This window comes from Marmota flaviventris, chromosome 1, assembly GCF_047511675.1.
Source record: "Marmota flaviventris isolate mMarFla1 chromosome 1, mMarFla1.hap1, whole genome shotgun sequence".
Lineage (NCBI taxonomy): Eukaryota > Metazoa > Chordata > Mammalia > Rodentia > Sciuridae > Marmota > Marmota flaviventris.
Genome location: NC_092498.1, coordinates 39,669,153 through 39,686,213, shown reverse-complemented (window position 1 = coordinate 39,686,213; position 17,061 = coordinate 39,669,153). Strand labels below are relative to the sequence as shown.

The 17,061-nt window shown below is 33.9% G+C and overlaps 1 protein-coding gene across 1 annotated transcript in view; it reads left to right on the top strand.

Annotated features, from left to right (window-relative positions):
* The window catches only part of Thsd7a (thrombospondin type 1 domain containing 7A), a 395,278-nt gene that overhangs the window by 304,869 nt on the left and 73,348 nt on the right, over positions 1-17,061 (top strand). The window contains exons 8-9 of the mRNA XM_027926470.2: positions 8,121-8,355; positions 12,218-12,333. Of these exons, the coding sequence (XP_027782271.2) occupies positions 8,121-8,355; positions 12,218-12,333 (351 nt within the window). The remainder of the gene's footprint in view (positions 1-8,120; positions 8,356-12,217; positions 12,334-17,061) is intronic.

The following is a 17,061-nucleotide window of genomic DNA, read 5'->3' as shown; positions in this document are numbered from 1 at the left end:
CTTTTCACCTCATTTCCTTTCCTTCCATTTCTTTCTAGACCCTCTTCCTTCCTGGACAATTCTATCCAAAAGGCCATTAAGTGGAATCAAGCAGTTGGGCATCTGTGCCAGAAGGTGTGGGGTCAGCAGTGGTCCCAAGTGGGTTGTTAGAACCCAACCTGAGTGAGAAGAGCATCCAGAGAAGGAGGGGTGTCCTGGCATGGAATTTCAGAGTCACTGAATAGTGTAAAGGGCAGAAAGAATCACATAGGTTGTATGAGAAGGTGGAAGCAGAGGCCAGTACAGGATGTCAGAGCACAAGCAGAACAAAGATGGACTCTCAGTATCCATGAAGGCAGCCAGCCCAGTGTGGAGTGGCAGAACCAGGCTGGGTTGTGGAGGGTTTCTAGAATATGAAGTAGCCTGAGGCAGGGTGTCAGAAAAGGGCACAGTGACAAAGATATCCTGTTGGGGCAAATATGTTAAGAGAGAAAATTAAATTAAACCCTGAGGTATTGTTTGGGGATTGGAAGTTATCAATGTAATTTTATGGTGTTTATTTTAATTTACTGGGTGTTTTTAATTAGTCATGACAGTAGAAACCATTTTTATGTAATTATACAAGCCTGGAATACATCTTACTCTAGTTAGGACTTCATTCTTGTGGATGTACATGGTGGTGGGCTTCACTGTGATGTTTTCATTTATGTATATAGGAAAATTATGCCATATTCATTCCACTGACTTTCCTTTCCTATCCCTTCTTCTTTCCCTCCATTCCCCATTGTCTAATCTACTGAACTTCTATCCCTGCATCCCTTATTGTGGGTTAGCTTACACATATCAGAGAGAACATGTGATCTTTGGCTTTGGGGGATTGGCATATTTCACTTAGCATGATAGTCTCAAGATCTATCCATTTACTGGCAAATGTCATGAAGTTATTCTTTATGGCTGTTGTATATATATATATATACCACATTTTCTTTATCCATTCATCTGTTAAAGGGCACCTAGGTTGGTTCTATAGCTTAGCTATTGTGAATTGAACTGTTATAAACATTGATGTGGCTGTGTCACTATAGTATGCTTATTTTAAGTCCTTTAGGTATATATTGAGAAGTGGGATAACTGGGTTAAATCGTGGGTCCATTCCTAGTTTTCTGAGGAATCTCCATACTGCTTTCCAGAGTAGATGCACCAATTTTCAGTCCCACCAGCAACATATCAGTGTACTTTTTCCCCCACATCCTTGCCAACATTTATTGTTACTTGTACTCTTGATGATTGCCATTCTGACTGGAGTATGATGAAATCTCAAGTGTAGTTTTAACTTGCATTTGTTTAATTTCTAGAAATGATGAACCTTTTTTCTAACATTTGTTGGCCATTCATATTTCTTCTTCCATGAAGTGTCTTTTCAATTCTTTTGCTCATTTATTGATTGGGTCATTTGTTTTTTGGGGTGTTAAGTTTAAATCCATATGTAGTAGAATGAAATTTAATCCCTATCTCTCACCCTGAACAAAACTCAACTCAAAGTGGATCAGGGGCCTAGGTATTTGACCAAAAACCCTGTATCTACTAAAAGAAAATGTAAGCCCAACATTCCAACATATCAGCTCAGGAAATGACTTCCTGAATAAGACTTCTAAAGCACAAGAAGTAAAATCAATAATCTATAAATAGAATGGCATCAAACTAAAAAACTTCTTCACAGAAAAGAAAACAATCAAAAACATGAAGAGGAAGCCTACAGAATCTTCCCAAAGAGAAAATCTTTGCCACCTGCATCTCAGATAAAGCATTAATTTCCAGCATACATAAAGAACCCCCAAAACTTTATGGTTTTTAATTTGTAAAGGTAGATATAAAAATATAAATGTAAACTGTGTGAATATATAGCTGGATTTATGTCCATATCCACAAGTATTATTAGCTCAATTTACTGGAAAGACATCAAGAGTGGCAAGACTGCAACATCAATAAGTCCATTTAACACTAAGATTTTGGTTTCATTTCTTTTTTTCTTTCATTTTTCTTTTTCTTTCTTCTTTTTTTTTAATGTGTATGTGTGGGTGTGTGTATGCTTGTGCACACTCAGGATTGAACCCAGAGCCTTGTGAATGCTAAGCATATTCTCAGTCATGGGGCTCCAGCTCCAGCCCCAGATCTTGGTTTCTAACACCATCTCTAATAAAAGGAAGCAGGCTTTTTGGAGAAATGGTGGATTCCAGGGCTGTGATAGGAAAAGTAGAAGATGGCCCTGAAGAATCTTGTGCTAGTAAGAAAAGAAAAGAGGACTATGTCTAGAGCCCAAGAAGCAGAAACATGATTGAAGAATCCCCCACTGTTCACATAGACAAACAATTTGAATAACAGAATAGTGATCCTAATAGATCATGACCCACTAAATAAAATTGGAAAACATGGATGAACATTTGGAATAAATAAAACATAAATAAATTGAACATCTGATGAAGAGCAATTTATTTACTTAGCCTCAAGTATCTCTCATTGGAAAAATCTTACATGTACCACTTGAATCCAGTCATCAAAGTTAGTGTCACCAGTAATGGATCAAATCAAAATCTTGTATCTTCCATGTGACACAGTGAGAACATGACATCATTCTCTGATGTTCTGTCAAAAATGCATATATAGAATCCAATTATGAATATCAGAAAATCCTAATCAGAAGGTACCATACAAAATACCTGACATTTACTCTTCCAGAATATCTAAATTTAAAAAATTAAAGATTAAAATAGATTAACAATAAACATGACATCTAAATATAATATTTGATTCTGAACTGAACCCTTGGGCTATGAAGGTTATTTTGGGGCACTTGACAAATTTGAATGGGTTCTCAGAATTAGATAGTAATAATATATCAGTGTTGATATCCTAATTTTGAATATTAGATGTGTTGATATAAAGAAGAATCTCCTTGATTATGGGAAATACACCCTAAGGTATTTACAGTAATCAATATAATTTTGTCAACTTTATCTAGATGATCTAGCAAAACATTTTTTATATGGTACTTTTGATTTTACAGTAACTCTGAAGTTGGTTTAAATTTTTAAAAAATAAAAAAATAGAATATGAGCAATGTGTATATAGTCGCTTTCCACACAATCATGAATAATAATATATAGTATCAACCACATTTGAAAAATAGTCATGAATGTTTCTTATTGAAATGTAATTTGAAAACTAAATCATAAGTCATAGCCAACTAGAGGTAGTTAATACACTGGAGAATGTAAGAGTGATTCTTTTCACTTAAAGAAAAAAGAAAAGGTGTTTCTGTGTCTTTAGTGCATGTATGTGGAGGTGTGTGTATCTTATTTTCTACTTCTTCTGGCTAAATAAAATTGATAATGTGCTTTTTTAGAATTCTATGATATTGTAAGGTTAATGTCTTCCTAGTATAAACTGTAGGATTTTCTCAAAAAGCTACTTTAAAGTTATGTTTAAAAGTTCTGAAAGAAAGCAATTTTTTAATACTGAAGCTTGGCATATTTAATATAAAAATAGTAATGTAGTGATGAATTTGAACAAGAAATTAAAGATTGATATTAGATTTTTAGACCTCTCAATTTTTTGAATCTCCTTGAAGATGCAGATGCTCAGCAAGCTTCATTTAAAAAGAAAAAAAATAATGTTCATAATGTTTTCCACTAAGTATAATAACAACTTCTGTTAATTTTCATTATATAGTTAATCATCCTTACAGAGAGAAAAATGAGAGAATGTTTATTTTTGCAAAGTTCAGAATGACCTGATATAACTTCATCAGCCAAATACCAATATGCCCTATACCCACTTTATTCACAGAGAAAAATAGATGCAGATTAAAATAGAATCGTTCCAATTTTTTTCTGAAATGATTTAGTAGTCTTCAAAAATCATTTTACAATGCAAAAACATGAAGGATAGTAATATTTCTACTTTAACTTGTTCATTTTCTACAGCTAAAGTTTTTTAATTCTAAGAGCCAGAAAGCACCCATATTTCCTAGAGGATTTGGAGGAACCCAGGATGTATATATACACGTACAACTCTGGTTTCTAAGTAAATACTGGCACTTCCCCATCCTCCCACTCTTGACCTTGAAGAGGGACTTCTGCTTAGATCTGTCTCCACATGACCACCACACAGGATTTATGCAGGCTCCACAGCAGGAAGTAGTCTACCTCTTTATGCAAGGAGAAAAGTGGGGATGGGGCTGCACTGCAGCAGAATCTCCTGAATACTCTTGAGGCTAAAGCTCTTTAGGATTCATTTCTCCCCAAGCATGCCCTTACCAATGTGCTTTTCATCCAGCAGTGGTCTGCAATCCAAAGGATTTGGGCTGCAATATCAGACACTATCAGAAGCACCTTGTGGCTTCCTCATCACATCCACCTGGTGTCCCTCCTTATCCCTGTGCCAGTTACTCTCCACTTAGGAGTTTATCAGTATTGCTAATTCCCAAGGTCATACCTACTTGCCTCCATTTGCTTTTATTTATTTTTTTTTTCTGCTTTGATAAAATCCTCCCTCCCTTCCCTGTCTTCTCATCACTCTTCTTTTCAAAACCCTACTCCTTCAAAACTCATCTCAGTGCCTCCTATCTGAGGCATTTTTCAGTCTCCAAAAAGTAATGGAATCTTCTGCCTTTGAATTCTAAATTGTACTAAATACTTCTCTTAACGTAATTATGACATTCCACATAGAATAATACTCATTTCTATGCTTGTCTTATCCCCTGACTACTCTTCCTCACTGCATTATAATATACCTGTAGTAGCAAGGACAATTTCTAACCCCTCTAGTGTCCCTTAAAGTATCCCACATGAACACTGCACACCACACTAAACGTATTTGTGTGCAAAAATTTTTTAAAAGAAGGTTCTTTGTTTCACTCCATCATATAAATTGCAAAGGTTATCAATGTCCAGAACAGAAACATAGCTTTGATCTGGTACATCCTAGCAAAGATTGATGTCAGAAGAAAATGTCACTATTTTATTTCTAAGAGAAGTCCAGTTAGTAGTTGATATTTTCCTCCCTGGACCTAGCAATTGAACCCAAGTTTGCTCTACCACTGAGTACATCCTCAGCCCTTTTTATTTTTTATTTTGAGACAGGGTCTCACTAAAGTTGCCCAGACTAGCCTCAAACTTGTGATCCTCCTGCCTCAGACTTCCAAATAGCTGGGAATAAAGGTGTATGCCACCATACACCTGGTAATAATTGATATTTTTATATGAGTATAAATGTTCCTTCACAAAACAGAATTTCATCCAGATCCCATAAAGTCCTTCCCTTTGATGGAATCATAGAGAGTCTAAATAGTGACTTTCATACAAAGCATATATTTTTATATGCAAAAAGATTTTTAAAAATATGGTTATTGCTAATTTTGTCATAGGTCACATTTTACATCTTTTACAGTACTGTAGAAATATTCCCAGATGTCTGGAATTAGATCATTCCATAAATAATAGATACATTCAATATTATACTTATCAATTTTTCTACTGTAAAATTATTCCCCAAACAACAAGACGATGCTGCAAAGACTGATTACTCCAACCCAGACTTTCAGAATTGCCATATTGTTGTTATAATTAAGACCACATTGGGGCTTATCTGCGCAAGGATCCTGACAATAGCCCCAAATTGCTGATGTAGCTTTAATGTGGATTGGGGCAAGAAAATAAATAGCCTTTATGTATGTAAACTTAACAGCTATCTTGCAGTTCCTCGACATGTTATGCTGATGTTGTAGAAGTTTTTTTCCTTATCATTTTTCCAAAGCCAACTAGTTAATTCCAATGTCAAAAACAATTCAGAGTTTTAAAATCACAGTTTAAATAGCATACATATGTTCACAATGAAAGTAGTGTAAGTAAACAAGCATATTTTGGGTGGAAGATTATTAATTTAGTCTTATATATAAAGGAACTGTTAAAATAATGTTATGTATGTGTGTGTATGTGTGTGTGTGTATATATATATATATATATATATATATATATATATATATATATAAACAAGTGCTTGAGAATTAAGATTGAATAAATCTAGCGCCTCAGGGAATGAGTAATATGAGTGCTCATTTACTTTTCCCCAATCCAATTAGTGTGTTTTAAGATTCATTTCTATTCAAATCCTAAACTTCTTTGCAGGAACTGCTGGGGTCACTGAGCTATATGATGGAAGATAGGATATGAACTGTGACAGATGGTTTCACCTTCATGAAGCAGGGAACATTAATGAAATGCTGTTTAATGCAGGTTGTTCTGATATTGAGACCACATTCAACACTGCATAAATGATTCTAAATTGCCATGAAGTTCTCACGTATACAGCCTACTGATTTATATGCCAAGTAGAGAGATGTCCTTAAACATAAAGGAGGAGACACGTGAAGCTCAGCTTAGGGTGTGACCACTGGAATCAAACTGTCAATAAAGTGAGCAACAAATTCCTCCAGGACCCTAGCTTAACAACATAAGACTTTTCACTTTCATAATTGGCATCAGAAATAGCAGTATTAAGAAACTGGACTTCTAAATTCCTCATTATTACAGTGGTCACATCATTTAATCTGTTGGAACTCATCCACTTAATATTTTTTAACTCATATGACAATTGTGAACACAAAATGAGGCCTCATCATGGAGTACTTATAATGCAGCTAGCACATAAAAAAAAGATGTCAGAATAATAATCCCCACACCATATTCCACTGATTAAAAAAGTTGGATCTGTTTTGCCCTTTAAAATCTCTAAAATCATTGTGTGCATCTTAAAACTGCTATAGCCAAGTTAATGACATAGTTGTTATGTATGTCAACTTCTGTGTTATTCCTGGTGGAAATTGCAATCCCATGTTGCTTCTGCCAAAACACAGATGATCAAAAATAGCTAAGGACCACTGGAGGAAAGAAAAGAAATTCTAGTTGCTTGCTTAAGATTTTATTGACACCTTTGTGACAATTAAGAATACAAAAGGATCAGAGCCTAGAGATGAGTATCAGTATCCTGGAAGAAAATTCTGGAGATGGCAAAAATGAACTTTTTTTTAAGAAATTCTGAGCCAGGCATGGTAGGGTACGCCTGTAATGCAAGTGACTCAGGAAGCTAAGACAGGAAGATCTCGAGTTCAAAGCCAGCCTCAGCAACAGGGAGGCACTAAGCAACTCAGTGAGATCCTGTCTCTAAATAAAATACGAAAAAAGGGCTGGGGATGTGGCTCAGTGGTCGAGTGCCACTGAGTTCAATCCCTGGTACCAAAAGAAAAAAAAGAAATTCTGTGTCACCCACACCTTTGATGTCACAGAAAATGATGCAGTATAGGAGACCACACACTTCAAGGAGTACGAGTTAAAAAGTGACTCAAAAGATCTTAATTCTGAATGTAACTTTTTGGAATATATTTCCTTTTAATGTGTACAAAACTGTGATATAAAACTATATAAGTTGCAGGAAGGTATTTCAATAAGCACATAATAAAAACTAGGGTTGAGAAGAAAGCATTTTATCATAGTTTAATTTTTATCCATTTTTTTCTTTTGGGACATACAATGATGGTGCATTGCACAGCCAATGACATCTAGATTTGAAGAAATGTAATATTATCTTTACTTAGTGGCTTTTCCAGTAATGTTTTGGAAGATCAAAAGGTATCATTAGATTTTAACATCCCTATATCTAATCAACCTAAAACCTTAAACATTAAAATAAGCAGTACTATAAAACCTGTAATTAAGACTTTCAATTTGGGGGACAACATTTATAAGTACACTCAGTTTTCTTCATGCACAGAGTCTCAACGCACCTGTTTCTTCTAATTAGCAATCACATGGCTTCTTTGCACCTCATGTTCAACTTCTCTGTAGAACAATGGCCTCATTCTTTAAGGTTGCCCATAGTCTTCAAAAGCAAGTATCATATCTACCACATACTTTGTATTTTAAGCTAGATTAAGCTACAAATATGTAATATGACTTCCTAACACGCTATATGCTAAATAAGTAGCAGTTATCATTGTTGTTCACCCTGTTCATTCCAAGGAGCAGAGAAGGGGAAGGTTCCTGTTGGCTCTCCATTTCATCTGCTATCACTGTCCATTTTTGTAGGTGGAATTCGCTGTCCAAACACCAGTGCTCTGCAAGAGGTGCGCAGCTGTAATGAGCATCCCTGTACTGTGTACCACTGGCAAACTGGTCCGTGGGGCCAATGCATCGAGGACACCTCAGTTTCATCCTTCAACACAACTACGACTTGGAATGGAGAGGCCTCGTGCTCTGTTGGCATGCAGACAAGAAAAGTTATCTGTGTACGAGTCAATGTGGGCCAAGTAGGACCCAAAAAGTAAGGGCTTTAGAAAGACAGCAGTAAATCCTCTGGTCAGCCATGCAGAGGATTGGCTCAGGCTTCACTTGCTTCATGAAATGGAACATTTTAATGCATGTCATACCTGTCCTCAAGAGTAAGATTTGTTTGTTTTAAATGTCAGCTGCTGATAAAGCTGTAACGGCTTTGGAGTCTTGTACCTGAGATCCATAAATTCTATAGGAATCTTTCTATCTGGTACCGACTTTGTTTTATAGAAGCACTTTCTGCTTTTATTAAGCTAGCGAGGCAATGAAAGAAGTGCTTGCTGTAGGCCTGGCTGATCAGTAATGACAGTATGGAGTTCTAGGAGTGTAGGTCATCCATGACCTCCTATATATCCGGAGGTTATGGAGGCTGCCAATCTACTTTAATTGGGTGGTAGCCTTCTGTGACCTGCCTTTCATTTCCCCTAGAAAATACCATATAAAAATACGGAGACCAAACTTATTATATCCACCAGTGGTTAAATGAATAAGCCATTTACTTCCAAGAGAGAGCCTTGAGACAAGACAGAAGGAGTGTTATGATAAAAAAAAAAAAAAAAAAAACCAACTATCAGTTTCTCAGGATTGTTTCAAATAGTTTTATAACAAAACAACCATTTTCTAGAAGGTAGGACAAAGAACCAGAGAGTTGGCATATTATATATGCCCTGTGAGAAATATAAACAAAACAAGGAATGGCACAACCAGGTAAGAAATTCTCAGAGAAAATTAATAAATAAAATCTAAGATCTATTCTTTTGAGAGAAAGAAATTTATTTTTTGAAATTTAGAGAGCATAAATTTTCAAAAATTCAGATCCTCTCAGCTATGAAACATGGGTATGGCTATAAAGGTATAAATATATTCTCATATTTTCCAAATAATCTGCCAAATGGTCAAATATTGAGGGTGATCTTAATTAGTTAGGACCTACCTAATTCTGGTCTCAATTTTCAAAATATACTGAAAGGATTTAATGAAAAAGATTACTAATACAATCACTCAATAAGTGTTAGAAATTGTTATTTTCTCTTAAAATTTTTAGATTCTTCCTAGTCTTTTCCAAGGAAATGAAAATAATTTATCTGGTATATGGAAAACTCCAGAGTGATAAATAAGAACCCCATTATGAGTTGTTTTATCTGGCTAAGGCTTCAGATATTAGAGATGCTTTTAGCCCAATAATTTTTTTCATTTATATCATTTGAAATTTGAAAATATATTGGAAAATGTATACCAAAGTGATTTGATAAATTGAGTTTTTTCTGTGTGCTTGAGAGTAGCCCCAAACTAATATTTTAATATTATAAGTGTCTGATGAATCCAACTCAGGAAATGAATGTACAGTGTGTTAAAATTCAGTGGTAGTAGCAGCAGAAGAAAGTCCAAAGTCCTGGAAGATCCTGGTTCTTTTTTTTTCCCAGACACCTAGAATGTATTTTATTTACTTTTTTATTTTTTAGCAGTTTAGAAATTTATTCTGTGATTTTCTAAAGTAATGTGAAGAGCTGATTACTTGCTAATAGTCCTTACACCCCTTCCAAATCAGAATTTACTATTGATGATATCATCCTCTTACTGGAATTAGAACAAAGGTAGGAATATTCACTAGAGAGGTGCAGGGACAACCTTCAGTGGTGCATGATGAGGGTTATTATGCTCTGGACAGTAAGCTCACTGTCTTACTCTATGTGTTTGTACAGTTAGTCACCTTTCAGAAGTTGTTGTTGACATTTCCTTCACTTATACAAACTACAAAAAAAAAATTTTTCAGGCTAATTGATGTGCATGTGTACAGGCCTATGCTTAAAGGAGACTGCTGGATTAAGATCATTGAATCAATCATGAAAGTCCCGTGTTGGACCACCACAATAATCCATTAAAAAGTTGCTTTGCGTTTGCAGCCTGTATTCAATGACCTGAATACATCTATAGATTTGTTAAATTGAATGGATTTACTTTGCCCTTAAAATTCTGGAAAATTAAGCAAGTACTTTGAATTTGAAAGAAAATGTTATTGCCCTTCTCCATAAATGCTGGGTTAAATTCAATGAATGCTTTGCAATACTAGTCATTTGAAACAAAAATGCAAATAGAAAGCTTGTTTCAAACTTCTCTTAATAAAATAGATTACTGTGCAATGGTAAAATCAATGTTATTGATCTTATCTATCCTTCCAAGTAACAAACTTCAACTCCTATCACATCTGTTTAATTTGACCTTGAATAAGATTTGGGGGAAAATCAATTCCTTGATTTAAACCACAAACACTAAATACAAACAGTACAAGGGAGAAAAGGAACATGTTGACTGAACCAATTGCCTCACCAAAGGAAGTCTGAATTCATTTTATTGAATCTAATCTAGGCTGTATAATTTATCTTTGTGTGTTCATTTAACAACTTTGTGGTTAGTAATTTTGTTCTCCACAGTCAGCCAAGTATCTTGCTGTGGCTATTTCTAAACTAAAACAATATTTGGAGTTTGTCAATGATAAGATTGTAAATCCCATTGATTTATTCAGGACTAATATTTGAAGACCATGCAATTGAGTAATGCCCTCCCATTGTTAAAGTTATAAAATTGCCTCATTGAAAAGGAGTGCTTTCAATAATAATTACTGACCAATGATTCCATAGTCCCAAAAGAATTAACTGGATTACATGTGAGATTTTGCCGTATAACATTTCCTGGCATGCAGTTAAGTTATAATTCTAGTGATTTACAATTTGAATTATAGCACCACAATCAGCTTATATGTTCCACACTTAAATTTCTTGTTGTCCATGACTTTGAACAGTCATTGTAATGAGGAAAATCCAAACTTACCCTCAATGTAAACAGGAGATTATTTTTTTGAAATATTGAATACTATATACTTTTAAAATCCACTTCCAAATAAGCCTAACTATTTTAAAGAAAGAAGAACATATATCTATACAATTAAATAAAGCATGATATTTGTGTATTTGAAAGGTTTTTTAGATAAATATTATCAGATATATAAAAAATAAAATGTCTGTAGAATGCTATAAAGAAATTATTTTAGTGGTGTTGATTTTTTTTCACTTATAGTTCAGTTCTGAAAACATCTCCCACGAAGGATACTTTAAAATCTTCTTTGTTACTGATTACCAATTTACTTTTATCGACTTTTTATTTTATCTATAGTCACTTTTTGTTCCAAAAAAGATATTTTAGCTTATAAAAAATTAAAAATATTTAAATCTCTAAAACTAGGTAAAAAATGGAAGAGAAAATAAAGATCAATACAGTAAATAAAACCAGGAAAAATAATGGTTTATGAATTTTTATTTTATTATTTATTATAAAATATATTACTGTTAATACAATATTGTTTTTGAGCATGAACTGTGTAAAGAATATACTTAATTATAAATTTGTTTAAAGGTATGCATATTTTGTAAAAAAGAAATATAGAATAACCTGGAAACTCACAATAGGCACAAAACCTATTTAATTATAGAGAGATATAAAATTGGGTCCTTAAATTGGTCATGTGAATTCCTACAAAATTTTTTATAAAGCATGAAAGAAAACACATATTCATTGACGGAGAGATTATTATAGCGGGAGAACATAGAATTGTTATATTTGATTCTAGGTAGCACAGGTGCTACTCTTAAATCTACACATTCTGTCTTAAAAAGTTTTACTGAAATACAGTTTGAAATAATTAACTGAGTTAAATGGTTCTTGACAAAAGTAGAAAGACTGCCAGAAATTAAATAATACAGACTGATGATGATTTGACAATTTCAGCAATGAAAATTCTAAAGTTAAGTCATCTGGCTTACTGTGAAGACCTAATAATTTCTCTTTTCTTTTTCTAGGTGTCCTGAAAGCCTTCGGCCTGAAACCGTGAGGCCTTGTCTGCTTCCTTGTAGGAAAGACTGTATTGTAACACCATATAGTGACTGGACACCATGCCCCTCCTCCTGTAGAGAAGGTATGGTCTGCAGAGTTTCTTCAGCTTTTTCCTTAGAAAATGCATTCAACAGAACTTCCAGATTCTTCTGACCAAGCCTTGTTTGTGGGTCTTTTCTCGTTACTGCTGGGAAAGGTATCAATATCCTCTGGGTGACTTATGCAAATATCTGAGCAAATTTTCTTTCAGTGTCACAAATAATACCCTCTCCTGTTTTCTTACAGAGGGCTGTTATAGTCCTGGTTTGGGCATGAATGCCATAACATTTTGGTTTTCCTCTGGAAATATATTGTGTTAGAGTACCAGACAAATGAGTTTTATACCAAAAACTGACTTGAAATTTTATGATATAGATCAAAGTGAAAGCATTCTAGACTTTGTTATATTAATAATGTTTGATTTTACTTAATTCTAAAAGACTGTATACTGGTCTTCCAGATTCTAAAAATAATATACAGTGATCTTATCAGTACACATGGCTTCCAACCTACTTACTGGCAAGAAATAGCATGAGACTGGATTTGCTACAGATTGAATTATGTAGCTCCAAGGATGGAAATAAAGGAAGAGAAAATTGACCAAATTGTTTCTCTGCCAATGCTTAATGTGCCATGAGGTATTTACAAGATGAGTATTTGTTCTCAGTTTAGGTTGGTTTTGCTTTCATGACTTACAAAGTCTCTTTAGTGTCATGGCAGATCCTTTGATAGTTTTTTCTTTACCTTGGAGAACAGAGGCTTTTCTCATTGCTGCTGGGGAAGATATCAGAGTACTCCAGGTGACTTCTGTAATGACTGAGCAAATTTTCTCTCAGTGTCACAAATGACACTGTCTCCTATTTCTTATTTTGCTCTCCCAACAGACAGAGCTAATGTTTCTTAAATTCCTTTTATGTTTGTGTTTTATCTATGCTTCTCGACTCACTAAAGAAATTTAATTAACAAGTATCTAACTGACAAAAAGTTATTTAATCCTTTAGAGCATATAAATTTAATACTGGATTATTTTTACAATATGATTAGCATTTCATAAAGTTGACACATAAGTCTCTTTTGTTTTTATGCTTTTTCTATCAAATAGCCTTAAATACCAAACTGAGCAAGACTAGGAAATTTTTTTATTTTAAAAGTCTTGAGCATCTATGTAGCTTTTGAGGAAAAAGGAAGCTATTAGCTTTAAAAATGTTAATGACACAAGCTTCCTAATAAAACAATGTGATTGTCTGACATTTTTCAAATTTTCTTCTTATTCCTTTATATTCTTTTATTAAAATCTAAATAACATATGATGTTCTTTCGCTTGGTCACAACCAGCAAGAGCATTATGCTTTCATATAGGTTAGTATTTCTGCGTTAATTGTTGCTTATTCATCAGGGTGGTGAAAAAGTTATCATATAGAATTAATGTACTTATAAATTTTATTCTTAATGTTTTTCACTTTTTGTTTTGCTTTAGTATAAGTTACTTAGAATTTCAAAACATGTCATATTTATAACCAAATGAGTAATAATTTAACACAAATTTTAAGTGAAATTTTTGAAAGTAAGAAAAGCCTGTCTTTTCCTTATGTTGGATAGGTCCTTGTATTATGTAAAGTATTTTAAAATTAAATTGATCTTTTCTAAAGCATTTCAAGGAAATAAAGTTAAAAAAAATAAATTTTCCATTAAATTGATTCTTGAATAATCACTCATAAAAATAGGGAATCAGGCCAGGTTCAGTGGTGCATGTCTATAATCCCAGTGGCTCAGGAGGATGAGGCAGGAGGATCCTGAGTTCAAAGCCAGCCTCAGCAAAAGTGAGGTGCTAGGCAACTCAGTGAGACCATGTCTCTAAATAAAATAAAAAATAGGGCTGGGGATGTGGCTCAGTGGTCCAGTGTCCCTGAGTTCAATCCCTGATACTCTCCCACACACAAAGAAAAAGGGAATCAGGTAAACTTTTCTCATCTCTAAACCTTAATTGGAGCTATTTTAATAGCCTATTAACTTTTTTCTGTGAGATTGTTTTTGTTTTTGTTTGCTTGTCTGTTACACAAGAGCCTTATGCATACCAGACCTGGGTGCTACTACTGTGCTATAGTCCTGTTCCCTGTAAGTTCTTGAAACTTCTTTTGTTATATATTATATGTGTCTGTAAGTGTCTGTAAGTAAAAGTAAAATATAAACAATACAATATTTTATTATAAAAATACTATAATTAAAATTCAATTAGCATAAACTCTAAATTTGTGGATTTCTTAGTGAAAAGAACATGATTTCCTCCTTTCTGTTTGATCATTAATAATATTAAAAAATTATGTGTTAAAATGTGACAACTCAAAGAATGGACTTTTAAAAAACATTTTTAGTAAACTGAACAAATAAATAAATAGTGAATTCTATACATTTGTTAACTAAATAATTACTCATTTTTACATGTATACATGAATACTTATTGAATCATTTAATACTGTTTATAATTAAAACAAAAAAAATGGTCTTATAAAGAAAATAGTCCCTGACTTAAAGGAAACTTTGGATTTCATTTGAAATGTAGTACTCTTCTATATAGACCAGATAATGTAGAGCTTGTGTGATTCAATAACAAGATTTAGTGGTCAAACAGCTCTAAGGAAGGGAAAGGAAAAATCATTGTGAGAGCGAATGTTAGGGAAAATATTATTGAAAGGGAGATGGATGAGATCTTTTTGAAAGAGGAACCACATAAATTCCAAGCATGGGGGCATCAGGAAATTCCCAGGTGACCATGTAAAAAGTACAGTGTTTTTAGAGAGAGAGTGTTTTGGGGAAAGTGCTTATGTGAAATTAGAAAGGAGAATGGAAGCAACTAATGGAAGAGTGAATTGAACTTACTCTGATACACAGAAGAACATAACTTTCTATTTTTGGACACAGAAATGAGTAGTAGACTTCATGATATTACAGAACAAGTGGACTTTGAATCAGCAGATCTGGTTTGAACACCTGGCTTGGCCACTTGGCAGCCAGATTACCATAGACAAAATACTATAGTCCTCCAAGTCTTGGTTATAAAACCTGTAAGTCATTCCATGGCTCAAATGAACTAATCCATGGTAAAGCTCTCTATTCTTTAGCCACCATTTAATTAATATATTATCTGTCATCTATCCCATCATGGTTACAGGCTCCTATAGGAAAGGCACAGAAGCCTGTGTGTGGTTATCATCTGGTAAATGTTTTAATTTAGCAAGCTTAATGCAGTCTTTCTGAGAAGTTTAATTAGATATATGTGGGAAAATAATTTAGATAATAATAAAACTTATGGATCAAAATTTTTAACCAGTTATTCATTGGAAATTTGCTGATAAATTTACTGATTTTTATTGTTGTTGTTGTTGTTGTTGTTAGTAACATTAACAGTAGTAGTAGTAGTAGTAGTAGTAGTAATTGTAGAAGGGACAAGGAAGCTTTACCACTGAGCAACATTCCCTGTCCTTTTTTTAAAAAATGGTTATTACCAAGAGTCTTGGTAAAGTGTGATCCTCCTGCCTCAGAGTCCTGAGTTGCTGGGATTACAGGTGTGCACAAACATGCCCAGCTACGAATTATTTTTAAAAGCTCCATTGCCTCCTTAAAGATCACATATATAATTTGAAACAATCATTTTTTTTTAATTCTATAACAGTTTTCAAGAAAATACAATGTTCCAAGGGTGATTTTAAATATAAGGGATTAGCAATCCCCAGGAATCTAATATTCTTGCTCTTAGGAAACTTTCATCCTAGTGGTATGGGAAAGACAAGGCCCAGAATTATTCTTTTTTTTTTTTTTTTTTATTTATTTTTTTTTTATTGTTGGTTGTTCAAAACATTACATAGTTCTTGATATATCATCTTTCACACTTTTCTTCAAGTGGGTTATGAACTCCCATTTTTAGCCCATATACAGATTGCAGAATCACATCAATTACACATCCATTGATTTACTTATTGCCATACTAGGCCCAGAATTATTCTTCCAATCTCTCAATGAGTGCAAAGGAAGATTATCTACTGGCCTCAAGGATCAAGTGTAGGGAAAGGGATTGAGAAAAAAGAAGTGTTATCATTTTTGAGAGGGAAAAAATAGGCAACTTGGTAATATGTGGTAGAATTTTTAAACATCAGTGCTCATTCAGTCATATATGGGAAGAGATATCTAACACAGTTGTCAGAGTTTCTCCAGCCATATTCAGCTGCCTTGTTACAGGAAAACATTGGGAAAATAATTACTTTTGATTAGTTAGGGCTTTCCCAGTACAGTTCAAGAAAGGGAGAGAGAACAGAGTCAAAAGTGTTTGTAAAGAGTACTTAAAATAGTAATGAAGAATGAAAACTAACTTGAATCAGGATGGAAGTGAAGTCATGAAGATGTGACTAGATTGTGAAAATGTAATAGGAAAATGAATAGCAATCTCATTGAATTTGAAAATTTTAGTACGAAAATAATTAAAGTAGTCAAATTGTGAGGTGGGGAGGAATGGTCAGAAAGTTAGGTGTTCAAAGATGATACTATATAGTTACTGATCATAATTATGTCAAGGGATGAATAGTGGAGTGAATAACTGACATACGATATAAGGAGGTATAATAATTTAGAGTCCAGTGCCTTAAATGGAGGAAGTCATGTGGATATCAAAGACCCCAAAGTGAGGACAGAAGCGGAAGAGAAAGGATTATAGTGAACAACCATCTAAGGTCACCAACTAACCAAGTATCTCAAGGCAATAGCCACAAGGTTGATAGCT